The 24,752-nt window shown below is 43.1% G+C and overlaps 1 protein-coding gene across 2 annotated transcripts in view; it reads right to left on the bottom strand.

The window, feature by feature from the left end:
- Positions 1-24,095, bottom strand: part of MIA3 (MIA family member 3, ER export factor) — a 55,821-nt gene extending 31,726 nt beyond the window's left edge. Inside the window, exons 1-6 of one of the 2 annotated variants that reach the window (XM_018060181.1) lie at positions 23,912-24,095; positions 20,932-21,065; positions 16,885-16,971; positions 11,732-14,537; positions 10,218-10,379; positions 7,694-7,839 (exon numbers count right to left, since the gene is read on the bottom strand). In XM_018060181.1, coding sequence (XP_017915670.1) covers positions 7,694-7,839; positions 10,218-10,379; positions 11,732-14,537; positions 16,885-16,971; positions 20,932-21,065; positions 23,912-24,044 — 3,468 coding nt within the window. In that variant the 5' untranslated portion in view covers positions 24,045-24,095. The remainder of the gene's footprint in view (positions 1-7,693; positions 7,840-10,217; positions 10,380-11,731; positions 14,538-16,884; positions 16,972-20,931; positions 21,066-23,911) is intronic. The other variant, XM_018060182.1, reaches the window with a different exon arrangement.

Raw genomic sequence — 24,752 nt, 5'->3', positions numbered from 1 at the left:
TGAGGCAAGACCCTTCTGAGACTCTACCCAATTCCCTAAGAATTACGAGGTACTACTCCTGGCCCTGTGTCAGCAATTGTCTCTTCTACTCACTAGATCAAGGTCACTCTCTGACCTTAAGCAGTCTGTGACCCTCATGTGATCAGGACTCTGGTGAATACTCAGGGGCCTTCTGAAAACCCCCAGGGCTTGCTTTCTGTGTAGCTCTCCTCTTGGGCTTCCGCCTTGTGAATCCAGGCTGCTTTGCTCTTCCTGGACTTTCAGCTCCATTTCCTCAGTTCAGGGGTTCTCCTCTCTGGGCCAAGCCTGGGAACTCTTCCATGCAGTGAGATGTGACAACTGTAAACCTCATGGCACCTGTTCTCCAGCTTTCAGAAACTACTGTTCTTTGTTGCCTGATGACTCGAAACCTGCTGTGTCCTGTATTCTGTCTCAGCTTTTTTCCTTTTAGCTATTTTAGTTAGGAGAGTAAAGCTGGTATCTATAAATCTACCTTGGCTGGATGCAGAAAAGTAAAAGTCGCTCTTCCGGAACCCCATGGACTGTAGCTCACAGGGCTCCTCTGTCCGTGGGATTCTCCAGGCAAGAACACTGGGGTGGGCTGCCATTTCCTTCTTTAGGGAAATCTTCTTGGTCCAGGGATTGAACCTGCATCTCTTATGTCTCTTGCATTGGCAGGCAAGCTCTTTACCACTAGCGCCACATGGAAAGCCCAGATGCAGAAATCATTTGCTTATTTTTTAATGGCAGGGTAGATAATGAAATTAATTTTAAAATTACGTATCGAGGAACATATCAACAGGTTGGATGGAAATAGGACAAAAGTTAGACTTCTCTGAACAGATTTTGTTCTACAAATTGGCTTTGGCTCTTGTAAATTTGTTAGATAATTAGAAAATTTTAAAATCTTTTTAAAAAAATCCTTAAAAATTGAAAGCAAAAATGAAACAATTAACCTAACTATGCCAACTTAATGGCAGAACAACATAAAAGGATTATTTTCAAGCATACCCCAGTGGGATACAGGTTAGAGACAAAAAGAACTGCAAAATATCCTTGCAAGATTTTCAGCAACACATTGTGGGTGGTAGTGTTGATATGGTATTTTTCATACTGTTATGTGAATATTGTAAAATAAGATAAATAAATAATTATGCTGATGTCATTAAAAACTGAGATTTCCAACATCGGAGAAAGAAAATACAATATCAGATAGATGTGGTTAAGTAAAATTCCATTAGTGTCTGGAACTCTGATTGGGAATATCCAAATGGCATCGTAATGAACAGTTACATAAAAAAATCCTCCCTTATATCTTAGCTTTGTCCTCTGAAAAGGCCTAGAAATGATGGCCAACTCTAAAGCAGTAAGTGATCTTAATACCCAGAATGTTGCCTCTGAATACCATTTCCCAGTGAAAGGAAAAAAAACTCTTTAGAGAAATAGCTCCTTCAAGATCTGGGCAGGAAATGTACAAAATGAGCTTGGAACATCTTGTTACACTAGAAAGCAAGGAAGGTATCAATGACCACGAGATGATGTCAAAAGAGCCCAGGAGCAAAGCTAAAGAGGGTCCCAGTAACTAAAAATGGGAGAGATTGAGCATTGATAAGAATAATAACTACTGTGGATTATACAAACCAAATACTTTAAAATTCATGCATCATAATGATTCTTAGAAAAGAGTTAAAAGAAACACATACATAAACCTTTGGGGCATCTTTGGATAATGCTGGTAAGACAACTCATTATTTTGAAAACTATTTAAACAGAAAGAATCAAATATTTATACTGCCTTAACTATACAAACCAATCTCAGTATAAAGAATAGTTGATTATTAAGTTTCCCTTTGTAGAAGTGTCCCAACTTTTAAATGACGTGGGAATGCTATAAGTAGACAGTTACCATTCTACAACCTATAATACAGACATTCTAATCAATGTCACCAATTGCTAGTAACATCAAGAAAAAGAGGGACATCTAGACCACAGATGCCTCCAGATGCAAACATCTTTCATTAAGTATTCTTGCCAAACAAAAATGAAACTGAATCTGGACTCCCAATATGACGAAGCAATTACCAAGAAATATAAACAACAAGGGAAAATGTTCAATTGTACTAGAGGAATGCAGTTAGCAAACCCACACTAGGTCCTTCCTAGCAGCCAAACAAACCTGCCTCTTTAATGAACACACTGAACAACAAATAAAATACAACAAACAAACAAAAAGAAGACACGCATAGACTGAGTTAACTGATCTGATACTTGCCCTCCCACTAAAAATGACTAGAAAACTGGACAAAATTTATGGGAAAAAAGAAAGTTTTTCAGGTAGAGAACACGAGGCAGCACACAATCGTGACTCTTGAGGAAAGGCTAACACGTGAGTTAAGCCCTGTGATCACCCAGCTTTTTTACCTGGAGGCACTCTGTAGACAGCAATATAGGGAAGGTAAGCAGAATATACCAATCTTGCCAAGGAGGTGGAGATCAGAGTTCAGAGAGGCTGAGGTGCCTGACACACGCACGGACAGTTAGGGGAAAGATGAGGACGACAAAGAAAAAGAGCTCTAGGAGTCTGCAAGGGTGTCTCCTTTAGTCGTGGGCTAAATTCAAAGCACCACCCGTATAAGCAAGATTCCTTGAGGATCAGCAAAGAACAACTACAGGCAAAAAGAACAACTTACAAGGAGGCTGGAAGCTGAACCATTTCCAGTTAATGCAGGGCTGGGAGACATCTGTATTCCAGCTAGTCAGCATGAACTGACCTTAATGAATACTCAGGGCATTTAGTAGATTCCAGAAGAATAACATCATTATAGAAGGGAAACACTAGCTCTGGAGTAAATACTACTATACACACTATACCTTGCAACAGATCTTAAAAATAAGACTAGAAAGCATCAAGCTGATCTTCAAGTAACTTAACAGTCTAGAAAAACAAACTGCACCACTTTTTTAAAGGAAGCCACCAAAATCCAGGCACCCAACAGTCACATTCCCAGTGCCTAGTATCCAAAAAGAAAAACAATCAAACCAAAAAAACAAAAAAAACCCCCACAAAACCTCTAGACATGAACAAAAGCATAAAAATGTATCCCATTTAAGAGATAAGTTAACCTACAAAAATAGACCAAGAAATTGCAAGAGAGGACAGAATGTTAGCTTTAAGGGGCTTTAAAAGAATCATTTTAAAATATATTTAACAATTTTTTTTTAATTACCATACTGAGGAGAGAAATGGAAGATATAAAATAAAACTAAGTGGAACTTTTAGAGCTAAAAAATAAAATAACCAAAATAAAAATTTTACTTGATGGCTTAAGAGCAGATAAGATACCACAAAAGATCAATAAACTTAGTGGTAGCAACAGGAAGTACTTAAATAGAAGCTAAGACATAAAAAAGACTAAATAAAAACAACAACAAAGAACAGAGCCTCAGTGACCTGTGGAACTACATAAAATGAGCTAACATAAATACAGACATATATACATAACATAAATAAATACAGTTAGAGTCCTAGAGAGAGAGGCAAGAGAGGGGTGAACACAAAAATTTTTGAAAAAAATGTGAAAACACAGAACTGCATACAGAAAGGGTGAATTTTACTAAATGTAAATTATGCATAAATCTGACTTTTTAAAAAAGGTGTTTATTCATAGATGACATGGTCATCCACACAGAATCCTATGAAATCTACACCCCCCTTAGAAATAATAGAATAATTTAGTAAGATAATAAGTAAGGTCAGTATAAAAAATTCAACTGTATTTCTAGATATCAGCAAAAAATTGCAAACAAAATGTAAAAAAAATACCATTTAGAACATTAAGAACCATGAAATACCTGGCATACATAAACAAAATATGCATGAAACTTGTACACTGAAAAATACAAAGCCCTGTTGAGAGAAATTATAAAGATCTAAATGAATGCAGAGATGAACTTAGTTCATCTTAATTAGAAGCCTTAATATTTGTTGATACCAGTTCTTCCCAAATTCATCTATGGACTCAGTAATAAGAACAATCAAATGCTCAGCATGCTTTTTTGTAGAAAGTGGTAAGTTGATTCTAAACTTTATATGGAAATGCAAAGGAAATGCAGTGACCAAAACAATTTCACAAAGGAACTACCTGATTGCAAAACCTACTATAAAGCTATAGTAATCAAAACAGTGTGGTATTGTCTTAGGATAGGATCAATAGAACAGAGTAGGGTCCAGAAAGAGACATATATATGTGGTCAACTGATCTCAACTCAAGGTGCCAATGTAATTTAAAGGGGAAAGAAATGGTATGGGAACAAATGGATATTCATTTGTGGGGGGTGGGAATGAAACATGATCTCTACCTCACAACATTCACAAAAATTTACTCAAAATGGAACGAAGTCTTTCTTAATCATGAAAGGGTATAACAATAAAACTTCTAGAAGAAAATATGAAAATATTCACATCATTGGAACTACCTACGATTCCTTAGGCAGGAGACAAAAGGCACTTACCATAAAAATGAACATTAATAAAACAGTGCTCATCAAAGTTAAAAATTTGCTCTTCAAAAGGCAATGCTAAGAAATTGAAAGGCCAAGACAGAGTTTGGAAGAAATTTGTAATATGTATCTGACAAAGGAGTTGTATCTAAATTTTATGAATATAAAGAACTCTTAGATTTTAATATTTAGAAAAAAAAAACAAATACCAGTTTAAAGAAGGACAAAAGATTTAAAAAGCTATTTCACACATAAGCCCATGAAAATGTATGGCCACATGAAAAAGTGCTCAACATCATTAAGCATCAAGAAATATAATTAAAACCTCAAAGGCATGCCCATTAGAATGGCTACACTTTAAGGCTGATAATACCAGATGTTAGCAAATATGTGACCAAATGGAAGTTTTAGAAATTGTTAGTGGAAACATAAAATGGTATAGTCACTTTTGAGAGCAGCTGGGCAGTTTCCAAGATAAAATAAACTTACCATGAGGCTGGGCAGTTTCACACCTAACTATAAATCCATTTATAACTATAATTCTACAACAGGAAAAGCTAATGTACAGTGGGAAAAAGTTTCGTCAACGGCTGCCTAGAACAGGTGGTTTGGGTAGGATACACTGAGAAGGTATGCAAAGGAACTTTTTCAAACAAAAGAAATGTTCCATATTTGGTTATGGTTGTTTTTCCATAAGCGCTTACATTTGTTAAAATTCATTCCTAGAATGGGTACACTTTGTTATATGTAATTTACATCTGATTAAAAGGTTGATTTATGACATGTATGAACCCCTTATAACTTTTGGACCTCAAGATCCTGAACTGAGTAAGAATAATTTTAAAAGGAAGAGAGGGGATTCTGAAATGTGTCAAAAAATGGGTGATATTAAGGAATTATTGTTAAGCTGAGTGATGAGCCATAATTTCATTTTACTGTTCTCTCTTTACTATTACCATTTTGAAATTTTCCATGCTAAAACACTAAAGGAAAAAAAAATTCAAGCATAACCTCAAATATTTTACATAGTAATCACTATGTAAAAAAGGAATTAGATTCTAAGAGAAAAAAATCATAGGGAGAAAAATTTGGAGTCAATATAAGAATAAACTAGCCATCAGAGCAATGTGTAGTCTTATAAGGTAGATGGCTCACGCTAGGAATTGTTGATTCCCAGACCCCATAACTACTAGTCAGGGCTGGAGTAGAGGAAATTAGTGCAGTCTGTGAAAAGTTGAATTAGCTGCTCTCTCGCATCTCCTCTAGCCTGGAGATTCCATCAACTGCTGATCTACGCATCTGACTTCTGGTGCAGTTTTCCCAAGCAAGTCAGTACCCCATTATTTCCCAGCTCTACAAATAGTTATCTATACCACTTACCTGACACATTACAACAGCTATTTCATGTTTCCCATTTTTCCAATTTCCATATATATTAGATATATCCTTTTTTAAGCCTTTCATAAATCAGAATCATGCTTTATGCCTCGTAGACTCTTCCATTCCCAGCATAATACTCTGTACATATTGGGCCATCCAAATACTTTCTTGATGATAACCTTTCAAGCCACTGTTACTTTTCTCTTGCCATTCATGTCCAGGTCTTCTCCCGTTATCCCTCAAACAGAAACAACATTCTCTGCCACATCTGTGTCCTCCAACCCAGGCCTACAACGGAGCTCTGAGTATACCCACCAATAAAATGAACAAGGAACTCCTCCCACATCTGGAGGCTGTGAAGTTTTAGAAGTGATGATGATTCATGCTGATAACCAAATTCTGAGATCGCCTTCATCACTGAAAACTTCCTTCAGAACTCTTAACTGCACAGGGCATACACATTCACTGGGGTGGCTGGCACTACCACAAACATGGAGAAAACTGAAAAATGGTTTGGTTTTCCTCCAACTTTCCCATCCTGGTGGCCCTTCTCCTGAATTCCCTGCAGTATCCAAAATTTTTATACTGCCCTCTCCAATCATCTAAATGAGAAGCAGGCAGGGGATGAGATCTTATAAAATGCCAGGCACTACACTATATACTTGATATTATCAATTCATTTAATTCTAACAACTAGGGTAGGTATTATCTGCATTTTAAAGATGAAAAAGCTGAGGTTCAAACTTAAGTAATCTGCCCAAGTTTCTAAATGATGGACCTGGGATTTGAAACCAGATTATCCTCAACTCAAAGCCCATGCATAAAAAAAAAAAAAAAAAAAAAAAAAACCCTTTTCCCTAAAAAGTCTTGAAATAACAGAACCTGGCGGATAGATATTTTTGATGCAGAGTATACTTTATAGCTCCAAGGGCAACTTGGCCTCTGGATTCTGAAAGCTTGCTCATTCCCATCATTTACCAAGAATGTCCAATTCCAGAAAATACCACAAGGGGGCGCTAAGCCCTAAACAGCTTAGATAACATTCAATGGACAGACTAAATGTCTCATATGGATCAGAATTCCTTAGACAGATAAATTTGAATAAATAATTCTGCCATAAGTGACTCTTTCTAAGAACAAATATGACTATACTTATTTCCTGCTTAAAACCTTCAAAGGATCTCTACCTCACAACTTACCATGACATACAACCTCCTGTACCTGAGCCCATCTCCCTCCACAAGACCACACACGCCCCTCGAACTCTACTTGGACAATGCCAAGTAACCTTTTCTTCATGTCCCATTTCTCCAAACATACTGCTTCTGTGTGACTGTGCACTCCACCCATCCACCTCCCCAGCCCTATTCAACAACAAATTACACATCAAACTACACGGATCCTACAACTCGGCTCAGAAGATGTCTCAGCTAACTTCTGACCTCCTCTGCCTGTCCTCCCACCTCAGTGAATCAATTTAACATACTCTCACACCATCAGGTAAGTACGTCTCTTCTTTCCCATATCATATTGTGTTTCAAGTGAATTTCATTCTCTCTGCTAGACCAAAAGATCCCTGAGGGCAGAAGATGTGTGCAGATACCCAGCACTGGCCGCCAAAGTATCTCCAAGTGCTGAGCTGAACTAAGAACCCACCACCATCACACACCTGTGGCTTATTTCAGAGGCTGCCTTCAAAGGTGTAGGAGTAATTTTCATAAATACATTTTAAATCCTTCATCTCATGCTTAAAATCAACTTGAAAACGGTAATAATTAACATTCTATTTGAAGAAATTACATGTCAAACTTACCATCTTAGTTAAATGAAACACGAGTGAGTGTATGAAGAGAATTGCATTTTCCAGAGGCGTGACACTTGCTGGTTCTTCAGTATTTGTTGCCAGCTGCTTTTGGGCATCAACAGCATCGACAGGAGTGCCTTCTGGTGTAATTATCCCTAAAGTTGAGGGAGAAAGCAAATATTTTATTTAAGCTTCAGAATAAGTTTTGTTTCTCTTCATTTTAAATATTTATCAAGTGCCCATTGAATATTAGTCTCTGCTTGGATATGTGCTTCTCATGAAGATGATTATGTATTTTTTAAAAAATGTCAGAATCCCCATTAGAGCCATCACATCCTCAATTATAAAATGAACACTATTTCCAACCCAATCTACCTGCCAGCAATCCCTCCATTACATCCCCGGCAATGCAACTGCTGTCTGAATAATACAGACTCACGGGGATTGAGGAACACAGAATTTTATGCTTTTCCTATAGACACACTATCACATTTAACAAACTTTTATTTAGTGCTGGTGACGCACTGTATTAGAAACTTCAGGCAAACAATGAGATGGAGAAGAGTGTCAGTTTGCAAACTTGCACCCACGCTCAGCACAGAATCTGGCGCCTGGCAGGCACTGAATGCATGAATGACGGCTACACAAGGGAGGACGGCAAACACCAAGAGACGAGAGGGGACTGCTTACAGGTAGGGGCCTGCTGTAGCTCTGCAAAAGAGGTCGAATTCTACCTCTGCCTGGAAGGATCTCTACATGAGGTGGTGGTAGGGAAGGAAATTCAGGAGTTTGGGGGGCCTGGGGTGTTTCTTATAAACAGCTAGGAGTCTAAGAAGTAACTAATGAGAAGCAGCATTAGCTGCCAAGCAGATGTCTTCCAACCCTAAGACTCCACTGCTACTGACCTATGAATCTGACCACTGGTGAAGTTTTCCCAAGCAGGTCAGCACCTCATCTGAGATGCATGAAGGGAGATTTGGGAAGATCATCTTCTAAAGAAGGGGATGGCAACCCACTCCAGTATTCTTGCCTGGAGAATCCCAGAGACAGAGGAGCCTGGTGGGCTACAGTCCCTGGGGTCACAGAGAATCGGACACGAATGAGCGACCGGCACTTTCACTTTCACAGTTCAGCCTCTAAAGGAAGCTGTGTCACTCTGCGGTGCGACTTAAAGGATGAGGCAAGACATCTGCTTTCAATTCTGCAAGCAAAATCTTTCCTAACCCTGAACATTTTTGAACAAGAGGGTATCAAGTTTATCGGTATGTGACTTATTCTCAACAAGGAGAACCCTTTTGAGTTACAAGAGTTTAGAAATACAGAGTATTGTATATGAATGCAATATCCTCTGGAACACAACAGATCCCTGATATGCCATTTCTTCTCAAATTAGCTGAATTCCTCTTCCTGCTGTGACCTCTCCTATATTTTGAAGGGCTGAGGAGGTCAGGAAGGCACCCCAGTGCTGCTAGGCCTGTGTTATCATAGGGTAAGACTCTACCTATGGTTAGAGACCACACCTCTAAAAACACAAAATGGTAATGATGTTGTATCACAATACTGGATAGACAAAATACCACAAATCGGCTGTTCTTCTGATTTATCAGTAAAATGAGTGAGCTACACAAAAATTAGAACGCTGTTGATACTAATACTGGGGTTGCATTTTTAAAAACCTTGTTTTGGGTGGGAGCTGGGAGGGAGGGGACATATGTATACCTATGGCTGATTCATATTGATGTATGGCAGAAACCAACACAACAGTGTAATTATCCTCCAATTAAAAATAAATGAATTTTTAAAAAAAATTTATTTTGAAAACAACTTTCTCAATCCAAATGAAATCTGTCACTATCCCACCGAACGTTTACTGTGCTCGGTGATGAAGCACTGATACTATTCCCAAGGTTCTGCCTCCACTGGACTGTTACATCCGGCAAGGTTCTGCACTGTTTCCTCTGATCTTATAGTAAAAGGATATCTAGATGTAAATATCCCCTTCACAGTTTTAGAAGTTTTACCATGACTAGGTAGCATATTAACAAAAGACCTGAGCTACAATGTACTCTACTGGGAGTGGGGTGGAGGAGAGAACGGAGGGAAACAGAATTTGAGACACACAGCAGTAGTTCTCAAACTTTAACTTCCAACAGGTCAGAATTCCCTGGAGGGATTGTTAAACAAGATCGCTGGTCTCCACGCCCAGTTTCCCCGCTGTTGGTCTGGCTGGAAACTGCTGTTTTTGAGCATAAGACTTCTTAAGAAGAGTATTTTAGATTTCCATTACTCGCATAAGCTAATGCCCGCCAAGCACTGGCTGGTAGATTTTATAGCCTCTGACCTGCTTGCTATTACTGATCTCCATCTGTCTTGACTCCCGCTTTTCTCTGCTAGTTCCAGGATTTCTTACTTTTTAAATGCATTTATGCCTGTGTTATGGTCCCCTCCATTTCCTACTTTTATCAACAAATTTCCTAGTAGGTCTTCTCTAGGACAGGCTTCTGTTTTGTAAAGAAAAATTAGCAAGTGTTACCTGGGTCTCCATCTTCCTCTGTTTGCGGCTTCTGGGTGACTCCTGAGGTACCCATGTCCCTGGTCCTGGGTTGAGCCAAATGGTCGGGCTCTTTGGGAATCTGCATCAGAGGAACTTCCGTGTGCTCCTGTGGGAAGTTCTCCTCCAGTGGTGGCTGCGGGTCTACAGGAGAGAAGAACATATTGGGCTGGCAAAGCTCAATGACAAGTTCCCCTCCAGCACACAACTCCATGGCCCCCCACCCTGCCCTCCATGCGCTGGCACCCCACAGGGCAAAACTGGGCAAGGAAAGAAAAGTTTCAGTTGTTTTTCTCTCACATCACGAATATCTAATCTACATGATAAAATTTATGGAGAAATCCTGATTCCAAAGCATTTCATAAATATCTTTCCTGTAGGGACTTCAAAGAACCTAACTTCCTTTGGCAAACCAACATATGCCCACACAGAAAAACGTGGAAAAGGGAATTCTAGTCAAGAGCAGAAATAGGAAACATCTAATCTACAAGGAAGAAACAGGATCTCCTCCACACAGAAGCAGGCTTGCTTCACAGAGCTGGCACAGGGAAGGGCGACATGCAAAGGCAGCTCGCCGAGGTGCCTTTCAGATCTCTTCAAAGTATACCTAAGAGTCTGTATACCTTCCATCTCAGAAGCACGGGGACAGGGGAAAGAGCATGGAGCTAGGAATCAACTCTTCTAGGGTGCTGCCTCAGGGTCCGTCCAGTCGCTCTTTATGGAATGGCTTCTACGTCAAGTGCTGTGTTAGGAGGCTCTGCATCCTGGTTCCGTTCCTTGGTTGGAATGGAATCTGAATGCAAGAACTCAAGGGCTTGGTAGAATTTAACTGACCAAAGTGCCTGCCTTAACAGAGCAGGGAAGAACACGGCATCCACTGAGGATGAAAGCTGGGCAGGGGGGAAGTGCAATAGTTAAGACTCTGCATTTCCGCTGCAGGGGGCTTGGGTTTGATCCCTGGTCAGGGAACTAAGATCTTGCACGTCGCTCAGTGTGGCCAAAAAACAAAACCAACCAACCAAAAACTTTCTTAAAAAAAAAAAAAAAAAAAAAAAAAGAAGAATGTTAGAGGGCATGAACTCAGGCAAGGCATCGAGTTAAAAGTTAATGCCAGTCCATCCCTGGACAGACAGCAGTTATTTCATGATGAAGAAAATGTGTTCAAAAAGCGCTTTCATGAAATTGGTAATCTGTCACCAGGTCTACTTTGTACACCATTTTCTTGCTCGAGTCTTTTTCTTTTTATAAAGTTTCCTGCAGAGGATGCTACCGGTCTCGACTGTCTAAGTGAAAAGTGGATCAAGAAATATTTATCTATACTCCAGCCTAAAGAGAGAAGGTGGGCAGGGCCGTGTGGACATCCCTGTATTGCCCCTCACCTCTGGGCACATTGGGACCCTGCTTCAAAGATCAGGCACGAGGCACTTCAGCAGCCCCGGGGCCCCCATGCCTATTTCTCAAGCCCAACCCTGCAAGGCCACAGGTGGGTACCTCACCTTCCGCTGGTCCATCCCAGCCTCCCTCTACAGGCTGTGCCGCTGCCGGGGGAGCAGTCTCCTCCACCGTGGAGTGTTTGTACCTGACGAAATAGATCAGGTCTTGAACGTCATCGAGCACCGCAGCCTCCTCAAACATGCTACTGTCCTTCGTTTCCAGGTCTCTGTTTTCCATCGCGTGAGCATCGAGCATGTTCTCTGCCTCCGTCAGAATGTGTGACTCCCAAGCACGAAAGACCTTATCAAGGACTTTCTCCACGTTATAGGGCAGGCTCTCACGCTGCGCTGACTTCAGCTTGGATGACATGTCCTGGAACATGGCTTCCAGCTTGTGGATGTCAAAGTACTTCTGGAATCGCTGCAGAGACTGCTGATCTTTAAAGAAGCTGCTGATTATGGGCAAGCCCTCCGAATGGACACTCTCCTCAGGCTGCACGGGGGCATGTGGAGCCCAGGGGAACGGGTCATCGTCATGGTCCTCGGAAGCAGACCCCTGGCTTCCCAGGTCCACGAATTTCTCTGCATCCTTGTCGTCCTCTTTCGAGGGTTCTACCCCAGGCTTCTCCGTGAGCCCTGAGGTCTTTGGGTGGCCCTCATGGTTGTCTTCTTTAAGATAATCAGGATCTTTCTTCTGAGACGCTTCCCCTAGCTCTGGAGTCTGATCTTCTTTCTTGCCAGGAAAGTCACTTCCGTCAGAGGGTCTTGGTACCTTCTGATGCACAGGCGAGTGTCCTTCTTTTTCCTCCACCGGGCCACCTGGGTCCCTGCCCAGACTGTCTACCCCTTTACCTGCAGTCTCATTTGTTCTTTCATTTTCCGACATATGACTAGTTTCTTCTTTGTTTTTTTCAGTTTCTGGATCAGTCTTAATGGCACCTGAAACAGGTTTTTCAGGGTTTTGCAGGTCAACATCTAACCTCTTATCCTGAATCTCAGGGCTTTTTTCTTTAGACTGCTTTGCACTTAGAGCATTTTCATCCTCCAGGAGCTCTTCAGAGCTGTAATCTTCATCTTCTGGGTTTGGTTCCTTTGGGTGGAAGCCTCGTCCTTCTGTGCTATCGGTTTGTCCTGTTTTCCCTACTTCCTGCCCTTCATCCGAGGCATCCTTGGTGACCCTGGTGATCTCTTCCTCAGAGAGCTTTCTCTTCTCGCTCACTTGCTTATTAACTGTGGCAGCCACACCTCCTTGTTGCCAGGAAAGATTTCGTTCCAGAACGGGACCCTCTTCTTCCAGGCCTCCTGGCAAGCCCATGTCATCTGGAGAGGAGAACCTAGTTGCATTTTGAAGTTTAAGAAGCCGATCCTTTATAAGTTCTGCGCTCGGATGCTCCCCTGAAAGCACATGTGGTTTAGGTCCACTTATTGAACCGTCTACTTCCCCCGCGCTGTCTCTGGAAGCATTACGCTGATGATCACCCAAGGGTGCTGCCGCACCCTCAGATTCCTGTTCCGTCTTTCCTCCATCCCCTTGATTCCCCGCTGCTTTTGCCTGCGGGACTGAGTCACTCTCTGAGGCACCTTCCAAACTCCGCCCAGAGGGCTTTTCTTCGTGAAGCATTTCTTTTGAGATGTGAACGGCTGCTCCTTTCAGGTCCTTCTCTTGGTTAGCAAAGGCTGATTTTAATATTTCTGTGCTTTTTTCAGCAGCTGGTGGAGAGCTGAGGTGGCCACTCTGAGAAGACCCGTGCACAGTCTGGTGGTCTTCCGTCTCGTCCTCTAGCCCTACCTCGTGCTGCACCCAGTCCCTCTTGGGTTCCTCAACTTTCTGCCCCTTGCCTTTCATGTGAAGTCCTGCGCCCACTTCTGGGTCGTGGTCACTGTCTGCTTTGCGGACTTCTACACTCACAAGGCTGTCTGCTGCCTTTTCAGGGTCAATATGATCTTCTGGTCGTGGTTTCCCCAATCTGCTATCCACGACTAATGGGTCACCCTCTTCCTTTGAATCGGAACTCTCTACATCTGTGTCTGCGTTTTCTTCCCCTTCCATAACATCAGAGAAGATAGTATCTTCCTGGGGTTTTGGTATCTTTTCATCACCCTTTTTGATGCCTGGGGGCTGAGTTTCCTCAACTTTATGCTCTTCCTTTGAATTCTGCTCTTTCTCTGTTGGGTGTTTCTCAATTCCGGAGTGCCCTGGAGTTTTCGCATCTTCTCCATCTGTAAAGGTTAGCAACGGCAGCTCATCGAAATCTTCTTTATTCTCCTCTTCTTCCTTTCCCACCGTGTAATACTCAGGATCCAAATCCTCAACAAAATCGTCCTCTAAAGAAGTAACAAGTCTGGTCGTCTCATCATCAGATACAAGTGCGTCGGCAGTTGAGCCAAATTTGGTTTTCAAGTCCAGAGTCATTTCTGTTTTCAAAAGTTTATAAGCATCGATCTTCTCCTGCTCACGTGAGACCTGAGAACTATTGCTGGTTTTGTTGTTTTCGCTTTCTGGCACTTTTAACTTATCTTGCAGCATTTCTCCAAAAGATTCGAATGAAGTTCGCTCTCCCTGAGCATGACCTGTTTGACTGTTTACCTGGGGGTGGCTCTTCTGAGCCTCAGATCTCTCCCTGAGTTCGGCAGTGTTTTCTGAGAATACACTTTCACTTTCCTCTGAGCTGGCTTCTCCTGGCTCAGGTTCAGCGTCACTTTCATTAGATGCTTCAGGAGGTTCTTCCACACGCTGAGCAGTTTTTTCTTTAACTTCTTCAGAATCTTCAGTGGCAGAATCGTACAATTCCAAAAACCCTAAAAGTTCTTCGACATTATAATTATCAAAATCATCTCTTCCCCCATCAAAACAAACGAAATCTGTCTCCTGCAAGGCAAAGAAAAACATTAGCGGGTCACTAACCGAGTGTCACAAAAACAAGTGCTTGCCCACGCTAATGACAGAGATGACTGCAAATTCATGTTTGGCCCTGGAAGGGCTTTTGTGCCAACCCTGGGGAGTCAGGAGATAGAAGGATAGTCCCCATCTTTCCCTTGGCTTCGTATTTCCATGAGGAAGGGCTCCTACCCGAGTGATGTTCCTGGCTTCCCTTCATTCTCTTTTTCCCTGAGGAGGAATGACTCATGTGGCTGGTGGGTTTGTCCTGCACCACCCCTGTTCTCTGCTTGGGCCTGGCTGGAGGCAACACACACCCTCTCTTCCGTGCTGTCAGTTTTATAAGGGACAGTCCACTAGGAGAGCCCCCTAGTTGGCTAGATCTGCATGTGGCTGGGTAAGTCTGTCTCATTCTAGACTGCCATGTTCAAAAGCCCATTAATTTCTGCACACTTGAGCTGTGTTCTCCAAAAAGTTTTATCAGTAAGAGATGGGGACATCCTGGTCTCCATCTACCTGCCCGCTGGGTTTCTCAGTTTGTTCTGAGTACAAGTAGGGAAAAGTAGGGCATCATTTATTGGTCCTCCCCGCCTTCCTGCATTTATACCTGATGCTCTGGGAATTTACCCCAGAATAGTTTGTCCAGAAGAAACTGGAAGACCACCCAGCATCTCCATCACCCTCCCCTCTAGGCTGTACTTTCCTGCTTACCTAGCTGGAAACAGGCAGTACCACCTTGCTGACAGGCTCTCGGTCTACAGCAGGTTCCTGACTTACACTTTCCTTGGACTGGGAAAGTTAAATCAGCTTAAGAAGCATCTTACTGAAATACAAGTGCAGGGGAAGTGAAAATATCGAGAGACAAAGAACGGTGTCCAGGGGCTCCCACTTAACCATCACAAGTACGGCTTGAAGACAAGATTCAGTGAGGGATACACCCTACTCTAAATCAGGGTTCTGATTAGGTGTCAAAGAGATCTGCTTTCAGACTACCCATAAACCTAATACTTTTTTTTAACCTCTGCTAGTAAATGAATTGACATAAAAGGGGTCATTAAACAGAGGGAAAAGTTTAAAAACCAACAAAGATAATTTCCTTCCCCTAACTAAACTCTCACAGTCCTTGGAGAGACTGGACAAGTGTGGCAGGAACGAATGATTCCTCTGCTCACCACGTGCCTTTCTAAGCCATTTCTTCACGTTGCGGGAAGCATGGAGTAAGAGGTGTAACAAGAAGGTGGACTCCCCAACAAATGAGGTCTCTGTGACCCACGAGCCGCTGTCTAGCGTGTAGTTCCCTCCCAGCAGTATCCTCATCAGGAGCAAGGACTAACAGGTAGTCAGGCTGATTTCATGACCCTTGGGAAGACAAAAAGCTTCAAGAGTAGCAATGGCTCTGTGACTTCATCTATTCAGCAGAGCTCAGCTGATACATGCCCCAGGCCAGCAGCCTGCACGCTCTCACAGCGACTCCAAAGAGTTGCTAGATTTCTGTTTGAAGGTGGGTTTCAATTCTTATTAATTTTAAAACTCCAGAAAATAATCAGCTGGAGTGAGGATCCTAGAACACAAAATCCTTGTCACCACAAAGCTCCTTAAGTTAGTGCATCTGGATGAATGCTTTCCAGACTGCACAGTCAGGACCTTGCAGATTCGAGGCTGCACCTTGTGTGAAACACTCAGGTTCCCTTTTCCAGAATCTATCCCATGACTCTAATCCCTTAAATCATTAAAGGGTCCAAAAGAAAACCTTATGGCCTAATATATAATTTAGGGTTTGATTAATTTAACCTGATTCTATATACTCGAAATGTCTAAAGGCTATTCAATGAGTATTGAGACAACTTCTCATCTTGCTTGAAGTAAAAAAAAAAAATTACTTCAGGTAATGTGAAGTAAAAAAAAAAGTAAAAAATTATTTACTTCCTAAATTTAATAACTAAATACAAAGATACTGAGTTCTTCATTTTTTTCTCATATCAAGCAGCAAATAAAAATCCTGAATAAGCATACACAGCCTTGTACAAGAACACCTGCTTCAACGTAGAACTGTCAGATTCTGATACAAAGTCTCCCATAAATTCTTTTCAAACTTCTCTTTTCTTTAAAGGCAGTTTGATAAATTAAAATCTGATACATAGATGTTAACTTGCTTTTCCTTTTTTGATCAAAACACATTCAAAATTAGTTAATTAAGTGTAACCCTAACCCCAACACTAATTTTTTATGATTGTATGTGTTTTAATCAAAACACATTGAAAATTAGTTAATTAGGTGTAATTGGTGAATTTATGTCAATTTATAACTGAGAACAACAACAACAGAATCCACAACTTACATCTGTTGGAACTTGCAGCTCTTCTTGAGTATATTCATGGACTACTTGGATTAAATCCTTTGGAAAATATCCAAAAGCACGCCCAACCTACATTAAAAAACAGCAGAAGAAATGAGTATCAATCAAAATTCTGTATAAGAAACATAAACGAGAGACTTCTCAGTAGTGAGAGGAAACATACAGATAGGTAGATATAACCACAAGAGATAGATAGTTGCTATTATGAGGTTATTATTCCAATATAAATTAAGTACAGAATGTTGTAAGGACAACTTTTCTAAAGCCACTGAAATTTTCTTTCAATATTCAGCCTAATTCTAAACACAGGGCACATACAGCGAGATTTCTGAAATAGCTAGAAGATCTGTACAAGAGAAAGTTAGTGTATATTATACAATTAAAACTATGTAAATAAAAGTTGGCTAGAAACAATTGCAAATACCCTCTAACAAGAATTTATCTGCACATTTCACAGCATCACTCATAAACCAGGTCTTAGACATTATTAATAAGCAAAAAAAAAAATACATTTCTGAAATGCACAACCAATACAACAAAAGGCAAATATTGACTGGTACCATGGGCTGCACTAGCTTTTTCCAAACTAGATTTTCAAGTTTTGTGGGAGAAAATAAAATTCATACTAATCTACACTGCAAGCTTAGTTTCATGCAAGTAAAGACAGAAGATAATCCCATTTATCTACAGCACTAACAGCTTTCCCAACAAGAATACTGGAGTGGGTTGCCGTTTCCTTCTCCAGGGGGTTTTCCCGACCCAGGGATTGAACCACCCAGGTCTCTTGCATTACAGATAGTCTCTTGACTGCGCCACCAAGGAGAACTAAAAGGTATTATCATCAATATATTGTGTGTCCTCTTGAGAAACACTGTCTTTTACTAACTATAGTCTGAAAGGGACTAGCAGATCTCTTCCCAATCAATGAAGGAGGAGGCTGACATGCAGATCAAATGCACAGAAAGAAAAAAAAGAGGGTATCTTATCACTAACTCCTAAAATACCCGCATTATGAGAGCTTTTGTTATATCTGGCAACTCTGTGAAAGCCAGTTTTACTAGAACACTGCCTTGAAGATTAGATAAGACAGTGCAATTTTAAATTGCTACACTGGCAGTTAAAGCATAAAATTCTAAAGAACCAAAAGAAAAAAAAAAGCTGCAGAATGAAAACTAAGAAATAGAAACAAGAACCACCTTGAAAGCTCAGGAGACAGAGTTTTTAATCATGAAATGAGAGGGGAGGCTGAGGGAAAATACTCTTTTTTCCTTCTCAGGAAAAGTTTATTAAGAGAATCTAGAAAAGGGAAAGAAATCAGAGCTATGTGGAGAAAGGAAATAAATTTATCTTGTGATCTTTGTCAACTGAGACCACAGGTCATAAATAACTCCATATATTTTTACATCAAATAGGTCCTGTAGGTCCTGTTTCTTAGGATCTGACCAAAAGACACAGAATCATAGGCCCTCATGATTGAAGGTAACTTTTATATCTAATCTTGCTTCCGTTATCTCATCTCCGTTGATTTGATTTGGGAAAAGAATATTGTTTCAAGAGAACAAAATCTACATAAGCTACATTTGGGACAAATGGAAACAAGTGCTGCTCCCTGAAAGGAAATATTCACAAGGAAAATGGGTAAGACACACACCCCATTATGGAGTTTCTGACTTTACTAGAGCTAAGACAGTACACATTACCCGCGATACAAGGCAGTAAAAGGAATGCCACACGAGCAGGGCAAACAAAGCGCCACCTGAACGATTATTAGACAGCAAAGATCCCTTATGGCTGAGAGCTGAGGGCAGGGCTTCCCTGCAAAGCCAGGGTCAGAGTCAGGCACCAGAAAGATTGGCAGGCTCTCTAGAAGTGAAAAGTTCACTTACCCACATGCTCCAATTTTACCACTTTATCAAAAATGGTATGGACTTGAAAAAAAAGTTCCAAGAGTAAAGCCTATCAAGAAATTTCATGCAACAGACTTTAAAGGAACAAAACAGATTCTCTTCTGAATATGGTGATTGAACTGGTGTGTGTGTGTTAGTCGCTCAGTTGTGTACGACTCTTTGTGACTCTATGGATTGTAGCCTGCCTGGCTCCTCTGTCCATGGAATTCTCCAGGCAAGAACACTGGAGTGGGTAGCCTTTCCCTTCTCCAGGGGATCTTCCCGACTCAGGGATCAAACCCAGGTCTCCTGCACTGCAGGCAGATTCTTCAGCATCTGAGCCATTCAACTGGGATTCTGCCTAAATAGAAAGGTTGTACCTGACCAGTTGGTCTTACTGGACTCCTCTGTAGGAACCTGGACCACCAGCAAAATAATTCTGTTTTTCCTGATAGGAGATTCTTAAGCTTTCTTTTCTGTTGTCTGATTTACAGAGAATGAAAATGTTCACTTTTGGGACTGTTTCTCTAAGTTTGGACAATCCTTAGGGTATTCAGGACTCTTACTACTTTCAATAAATAATCAGGCAACACATCACATAGAAAGGAAAGGACAATAGCTCATAAGCCTCCCAATCAGGTCACTTCTAATGAATCACCTCATTAAAAACATCAAAGCATGACAAAGTCATTGATTTCCACATCCGCCATCCCCACACACACAGAGCTGGCTGGGAACAGACCTTCTGGGGAGAACTTGTGGGAGCAAGTGTCCAAAGAGCAGGAAAAGGATGCCCCAGCAGTTGCAAGCGAAACAAGCAAACAAACAGGAAAGAACACGGCAAAAAGGACATTTTGCTTTTTTAACAGAAACGGCACACATGATTAGGTATGTTAACAGTTTAGAAAAAAATTCTTTTAAAAAATCAACTCTTTAACAGGAATGCCTGAAACACTGCTGCTTCTGCTGCTAAGTCACTTCAGTCGACTCTGTGCGACCCCATAGACGGCAGCCCACCAGGCTCCCCCGTCCCTGGGATTCTCCAGGCAAGAACACTGGAGTGGGTTGCCATTTCCTTCTCCAATGCACAAAAGTGAAAAGTGAAAGTGAAGTCGCTCAGTTATGTCCAACTCCCAGCGACCCCATGGACTGCAGCCCACCAGGCTCCTCCATCCATGGGATTTTCCAGGCAGGAGAACTACCTTGCCTATATTTTACAGGATTAAGTCTAATGCTCACCAATCCTTCCTTTTTGAAACAATGAAGTTAAGAAGTTTCAAAGTGAAGTGAAATTTCAGGTTTCACTATTGGTAACTACCAGTTTGTTTTCTGCATCTGTGAGACTGCTTCTGTTTTATTATATTTATTTGTCTTACTTTTTAGCTTCCACTTATAAGTGATAACATACAGTATTTGTCTTTGCCCTATCCCTGGTGGCTCAGAGGGTAAAGCATCTGCCTGCAGTGCGGGAGACCCAGGTTCAATCCCTGCGTCGGGAAGATCCCCTAGAGAAGGAAATGGCAACCCACTCCAGTACTCTTGCCTGGAAAATTCCATGGACAGAGGAGCCTGGTAGGATATAGTCCATGGGGTCAAGAAGAGTCAGACACGACTGAGCGACTTCACTTTCACTTTATTTCACTAACACGACACCTTCCAATCCACCCACGTTGCAAACAGCAAGACTGCAGTCTTTTTATGAATGAATAATAATCTATTGTGACTCAATGGACATGAGTTTCAGTAAACTCCGGGAGTTGGCGATGGACAGGGAGGCCTGGCGAGCTGCAGTCCACGAGTTGCAAAGAGTCGGACACGACTGAGCGACTGAACCTAACTGAACTGAACTGAATACTGTGTATATATATACACACCACGTCCTTATTTGCTATGTATGGAGCACTCGTGGCTGGTAAGGCCTGACTCTGAGGAGCAGCACCTGGAAGCAGTTCGCTTCTGTTGGAGACCCTCTTCTGCACCAGGCCTGATGCCAGCAAGGGGACACAGAACAAGCCCCTTTTTCCACAGTCAAGCAGAGGGTACAAGTTAACTCCATCAAAGATCCCAAGAAACTGTAGCTACTTAAATCTACAGCTAAACAAGTCAATAAAAAGGCAGAAAATTATGTCAAATTTTTACTTACACTTCCAGCCCAAACTTCAGGTGATCCCCCTGCCAGTTTATAGTAGACATATACAGAGTCTCCTTTTTTAAAATTCACAAAACGACAATCCGGGCCTGTAAAATCTTCTAGAGCCTCACCCCGGTACATTAGCACTGTATAGAAAGAGGGGGGCCAAAAAGCAGGTATCAGGATTCAACTTTCAAATATTGATTTATCAGGAAACGTAACAATCCACTGTAAACAACAATCAAGCTTCTCCATTACTCTCTGAAACCAATCAGCTTTAACTCATATGCTCAGAGCATCTATAGAGCTGTATCGTTATAAATTAGGACATTCCCCTGCAAGTAGGCAGGAAAGAGGTAAACTTGCCCCATTTTTCTCTATGGATAATGCAAACAAAAAGCAATGTGTCCACTGCCACACAGGGCTGGTCTCGAGTGCAACTCTTGGTTCCCTCTCTAACCATCTAGCTTTCAGTCTTTGCTGTTTCATAATTATAAAAAGCTTCATTTTGCAGTTGGGTAAATTCAAGCACAGATGCGACTAGTGTGAGCATGACTACATGCAGTGGTAACAGGTAACTGGGGAAAGCACCCAAGAACCCCCAAGAGGTCAATTAACTTGAACTAACCACTAAAAGGCCCTATCTTTAAGTGGTTGTAACTTCTACTGTGTAACAGTAAACACCTTCCACTTCACTTGCAGTCAAGTTGCTCTGTCAGTATCTGGATAAATTAATGAGAGAGGATATCATACCCAATTATGGATCCAATCACATAAGATAATATCTTCTGAAATCATATAATATTGAATATATCCAACATTAAGGAGGTTTATTTATTTCTATAAACAAAATCAAAAGTGGGCAAACAGGCTTTGTTTCTATAAGCAAAATCGTAGGTAGCAGGGACAAGCAAAACCATGAGAACTGTCCAGTAGTTACCTTCAGTCTTAACATGCAGGACTTAAACTATATTCGATCTAGAAATTGATAGAAGCGGTATTTTTCTTTTTGTTGGCCAAATTCACACCTTCTCGTCAAATGAGATAACAAATGCAATTAAACAGCAGAGAAAGGCAAGGATGAAACAGAAATAACACTTGTTCTAAAAGCCAACTGGCAATAAGTACCTTAAGATGTATCTTTACATACATATTTGAGGGACAAACACAGATTTAAAGGGGGTTATTTGGACTTTGAAGCTGATTATTTTAATACATGTCAGCATTCTAATTCAGATATAATTAGGTGAGAGGCAAAGTTGAAGGTGATGGACAATTTTTAAATTGATAGACTGGGGATCCTATCAGAATTGGAAAGAGGAAGATCACTGCAGAGGTATAATAATAAATCAGATGACAACATAATGCACTCTGTGGGGCAGCTATCTGAAAGGCACACAAGGACAGCTAACATGGACACACCTCACTAAACAAACACTTTATGTAAAACAACACGGGACCCAGGCCTGCTCTAGCTGCTGGCTATTGCCTTTGGCTACACTTGTTGGACACACGCCATTTCTCCAATTATGTGACACCCATGGGCCCTTCTAACACCATGTCTCCATACTGACGAAGCATTAGAGATGTTATAATTTTCCAGATGACTGGTTTTGAGGTACCCAGGCAAGATAGTGTTTGAAAGCAAAGCATAGCCAACACTGGACATATCCAACACTGCTTGCTAATAACCTGGACTTACTCTGAGAAAACTGCAGGAAAAACTGATGGAAGTTGCTCCACTTTTGTAGCGTTTATTTACATCAGTCTTAGGGTTACCTCTAGGAATGGCTTAAACAGATCCAAGACTGCCTCCTTTCTTTCCCCTAACGATGTGGCAGTGCTTCGGTTCTTCCGATTGTGAAATTTGTTTTTGAATGACACTGATTTCAATCTAAATAGCTAAACTGTAGGCTTTGGCCTCAGAAGGAATGTTTTTCTATATGCACTGATTACAACACATGAACAACCTTGTGTGAAATGGTTGTCAGTAAGTTACAAGGTTATTTGAGACCACAACGATGATAGGGGCCCAAGGCAAACACACAGGAAGAGAGCCCAACAATGTAACTGATCAAGGCTCAAGCTGGCTTGGATTTATAAAACCCCTGGGGTATTTATTATTTTCACTTTAACAATCTTCTTCATCTGAGTCTGGGGATCTCTGCCCTTCTCACTATCACTAGCCCACCCCGAATTCGCGGTTAGGGAACAATTCCGCTTCCTGCGCATTAGAGACGACTGGTACCAGGTGGCCGACGCTGAGTCTCGTCCTCTTTCGAGAGACAGATTTTGGCCTTCCTTCCGGGCTATTTGCGGGAGCCTTCCAAGCACAGAAATGATAGGACTGAGGAAGAGCCGGGGAGGAGACCTTGGAACACACAGCATGCCTGGACTCCGGGCTCGTCCCAAACCTCAACTCCAATCCCTGTTGAAAAGGCGGTCCGAGCCCCGAATGTGACTGAAGCAGAGGGGCGAAGGGGCTGCGCCAGGGAGGTTTTTCCCAGCCCTAGCAACCTGCGGCAGGGAAGCCGCCCACCGAGTCCCGGCGCATCCGCCCCCGGACTGCACCCAGCGAGGACCCGGCGACGGGAGCAGGAAAGCGCTCGCCGGCAGCGCGCGGAGCCCGGGGCGCGCGGCGCGCAACCCCATCTCCCCTCGGAGCCGGGGCGAGCCGGCGGAGGGGACGTTGCGAGCGGCCCCCGGGGAAACCGGGGGCCACCTCCGAACCCCTCACACCATCCCCCGCCTCCGTCCGCGAAGGAAAAAGGAAAGGCTGGCAACAAGTGGGAGGCAGAGACCCCCCACCGCCGAGGCCGGCTGGCCCGGGCGCCCGGAGAGCGGGAGGGGCAGCCGCAGGGACCCGGAGGTCGCCCTCCCCCGCCGCCGGCGCTCCGCCCTCCCGGCCTGCGCCCCCCGGGTCGGCTTGCGGGGCGGCCGCGCTCCCGCCCCCGCGATGCCCGGGCGCCGCCGCCGCCCTCCCGGCACTCACTGCTGCATTCTTCGTCCGCGCAGAGTTTGAGCTGCGAGAAGCGCCGGCCGGGGTCCTGCTCCGGCTGGCCCGGCACCCGCCGAGGCGGCCCGAGCAGGAGCAGCCAGAAGAGCAGCGCCGGCGCCGCAGCCATGTTGTGGTCACCCCGCGGAGCCGGTGACGCGGAGGACGCGGCCGGGGCGGGCGCCGGCGGGCGGAGCGCGGGCCGCGGGGCGGGGCGCGCGGGCGGGGGACGCGCGGCGGCGGGAGGGGCGGCGCCCGCCGGCCTGTGAGGCCGCGAGCGACACGTCAGCGCGGCCTCGGGGAGGGGACCGCGGGGGTCCCGGAGGAGGAGGACGCGCGCTCCCACCTCCTTGCCGAGGCCTCCTCGGCGGGTGGCTGCCTTGGCAACCGGGACTCTCTCTTCTTCCTCATCCAATCGCGAGCCTTTGCCTCGGTCCCTGCGTCGTCGACCCTCCGCGAGACTCCATTCCTCGCTCACTCCGCTCTTCCACCTTGCAACCCCCACCCCGCGCCATCCCAACAGCAGGTCTTCTCTGACCCCTTTCTTGCAGCTTCCGATTTCTGGTCCTTCTCAGTCTGGCTCACCCTCACCTCCCCTTCGTGGTTTGATACTTCTTTTTCCTAACTACCAAATCCCACCCACGATGTTCCACTGCTAGTCTCCAGTTCGAGATTCCCTCTTCCGACTCCCAGGAGTTTTGGGGAGCATCCCCATCCTGTGATCTCCTTATGGGAAAAGGAGGGGTCAGCAGAATGATGGGTCGGTGATGTACATTAGAGCCTGTGGCCTGCTTGGCCTTTTTCTGCACCCCTCGTCCCCTAGCCCTGAGGGATGGAA

This window comes from Capra hircus, chromosome 16 (assembly GCF_001704415.2).
Source record: "Capra hircus breed San Clemente chromosome 16, ASM170441v1, whole genome shotgun sequence".
NCBI lineage: Eukaryota > Metazoa > Chordata > Mammalia > Artiodactyla > Bovidae > Capra > Capra hircus.
This window is presented reverse-complemented; position numbering and strand designations above follow the sequence as displayed.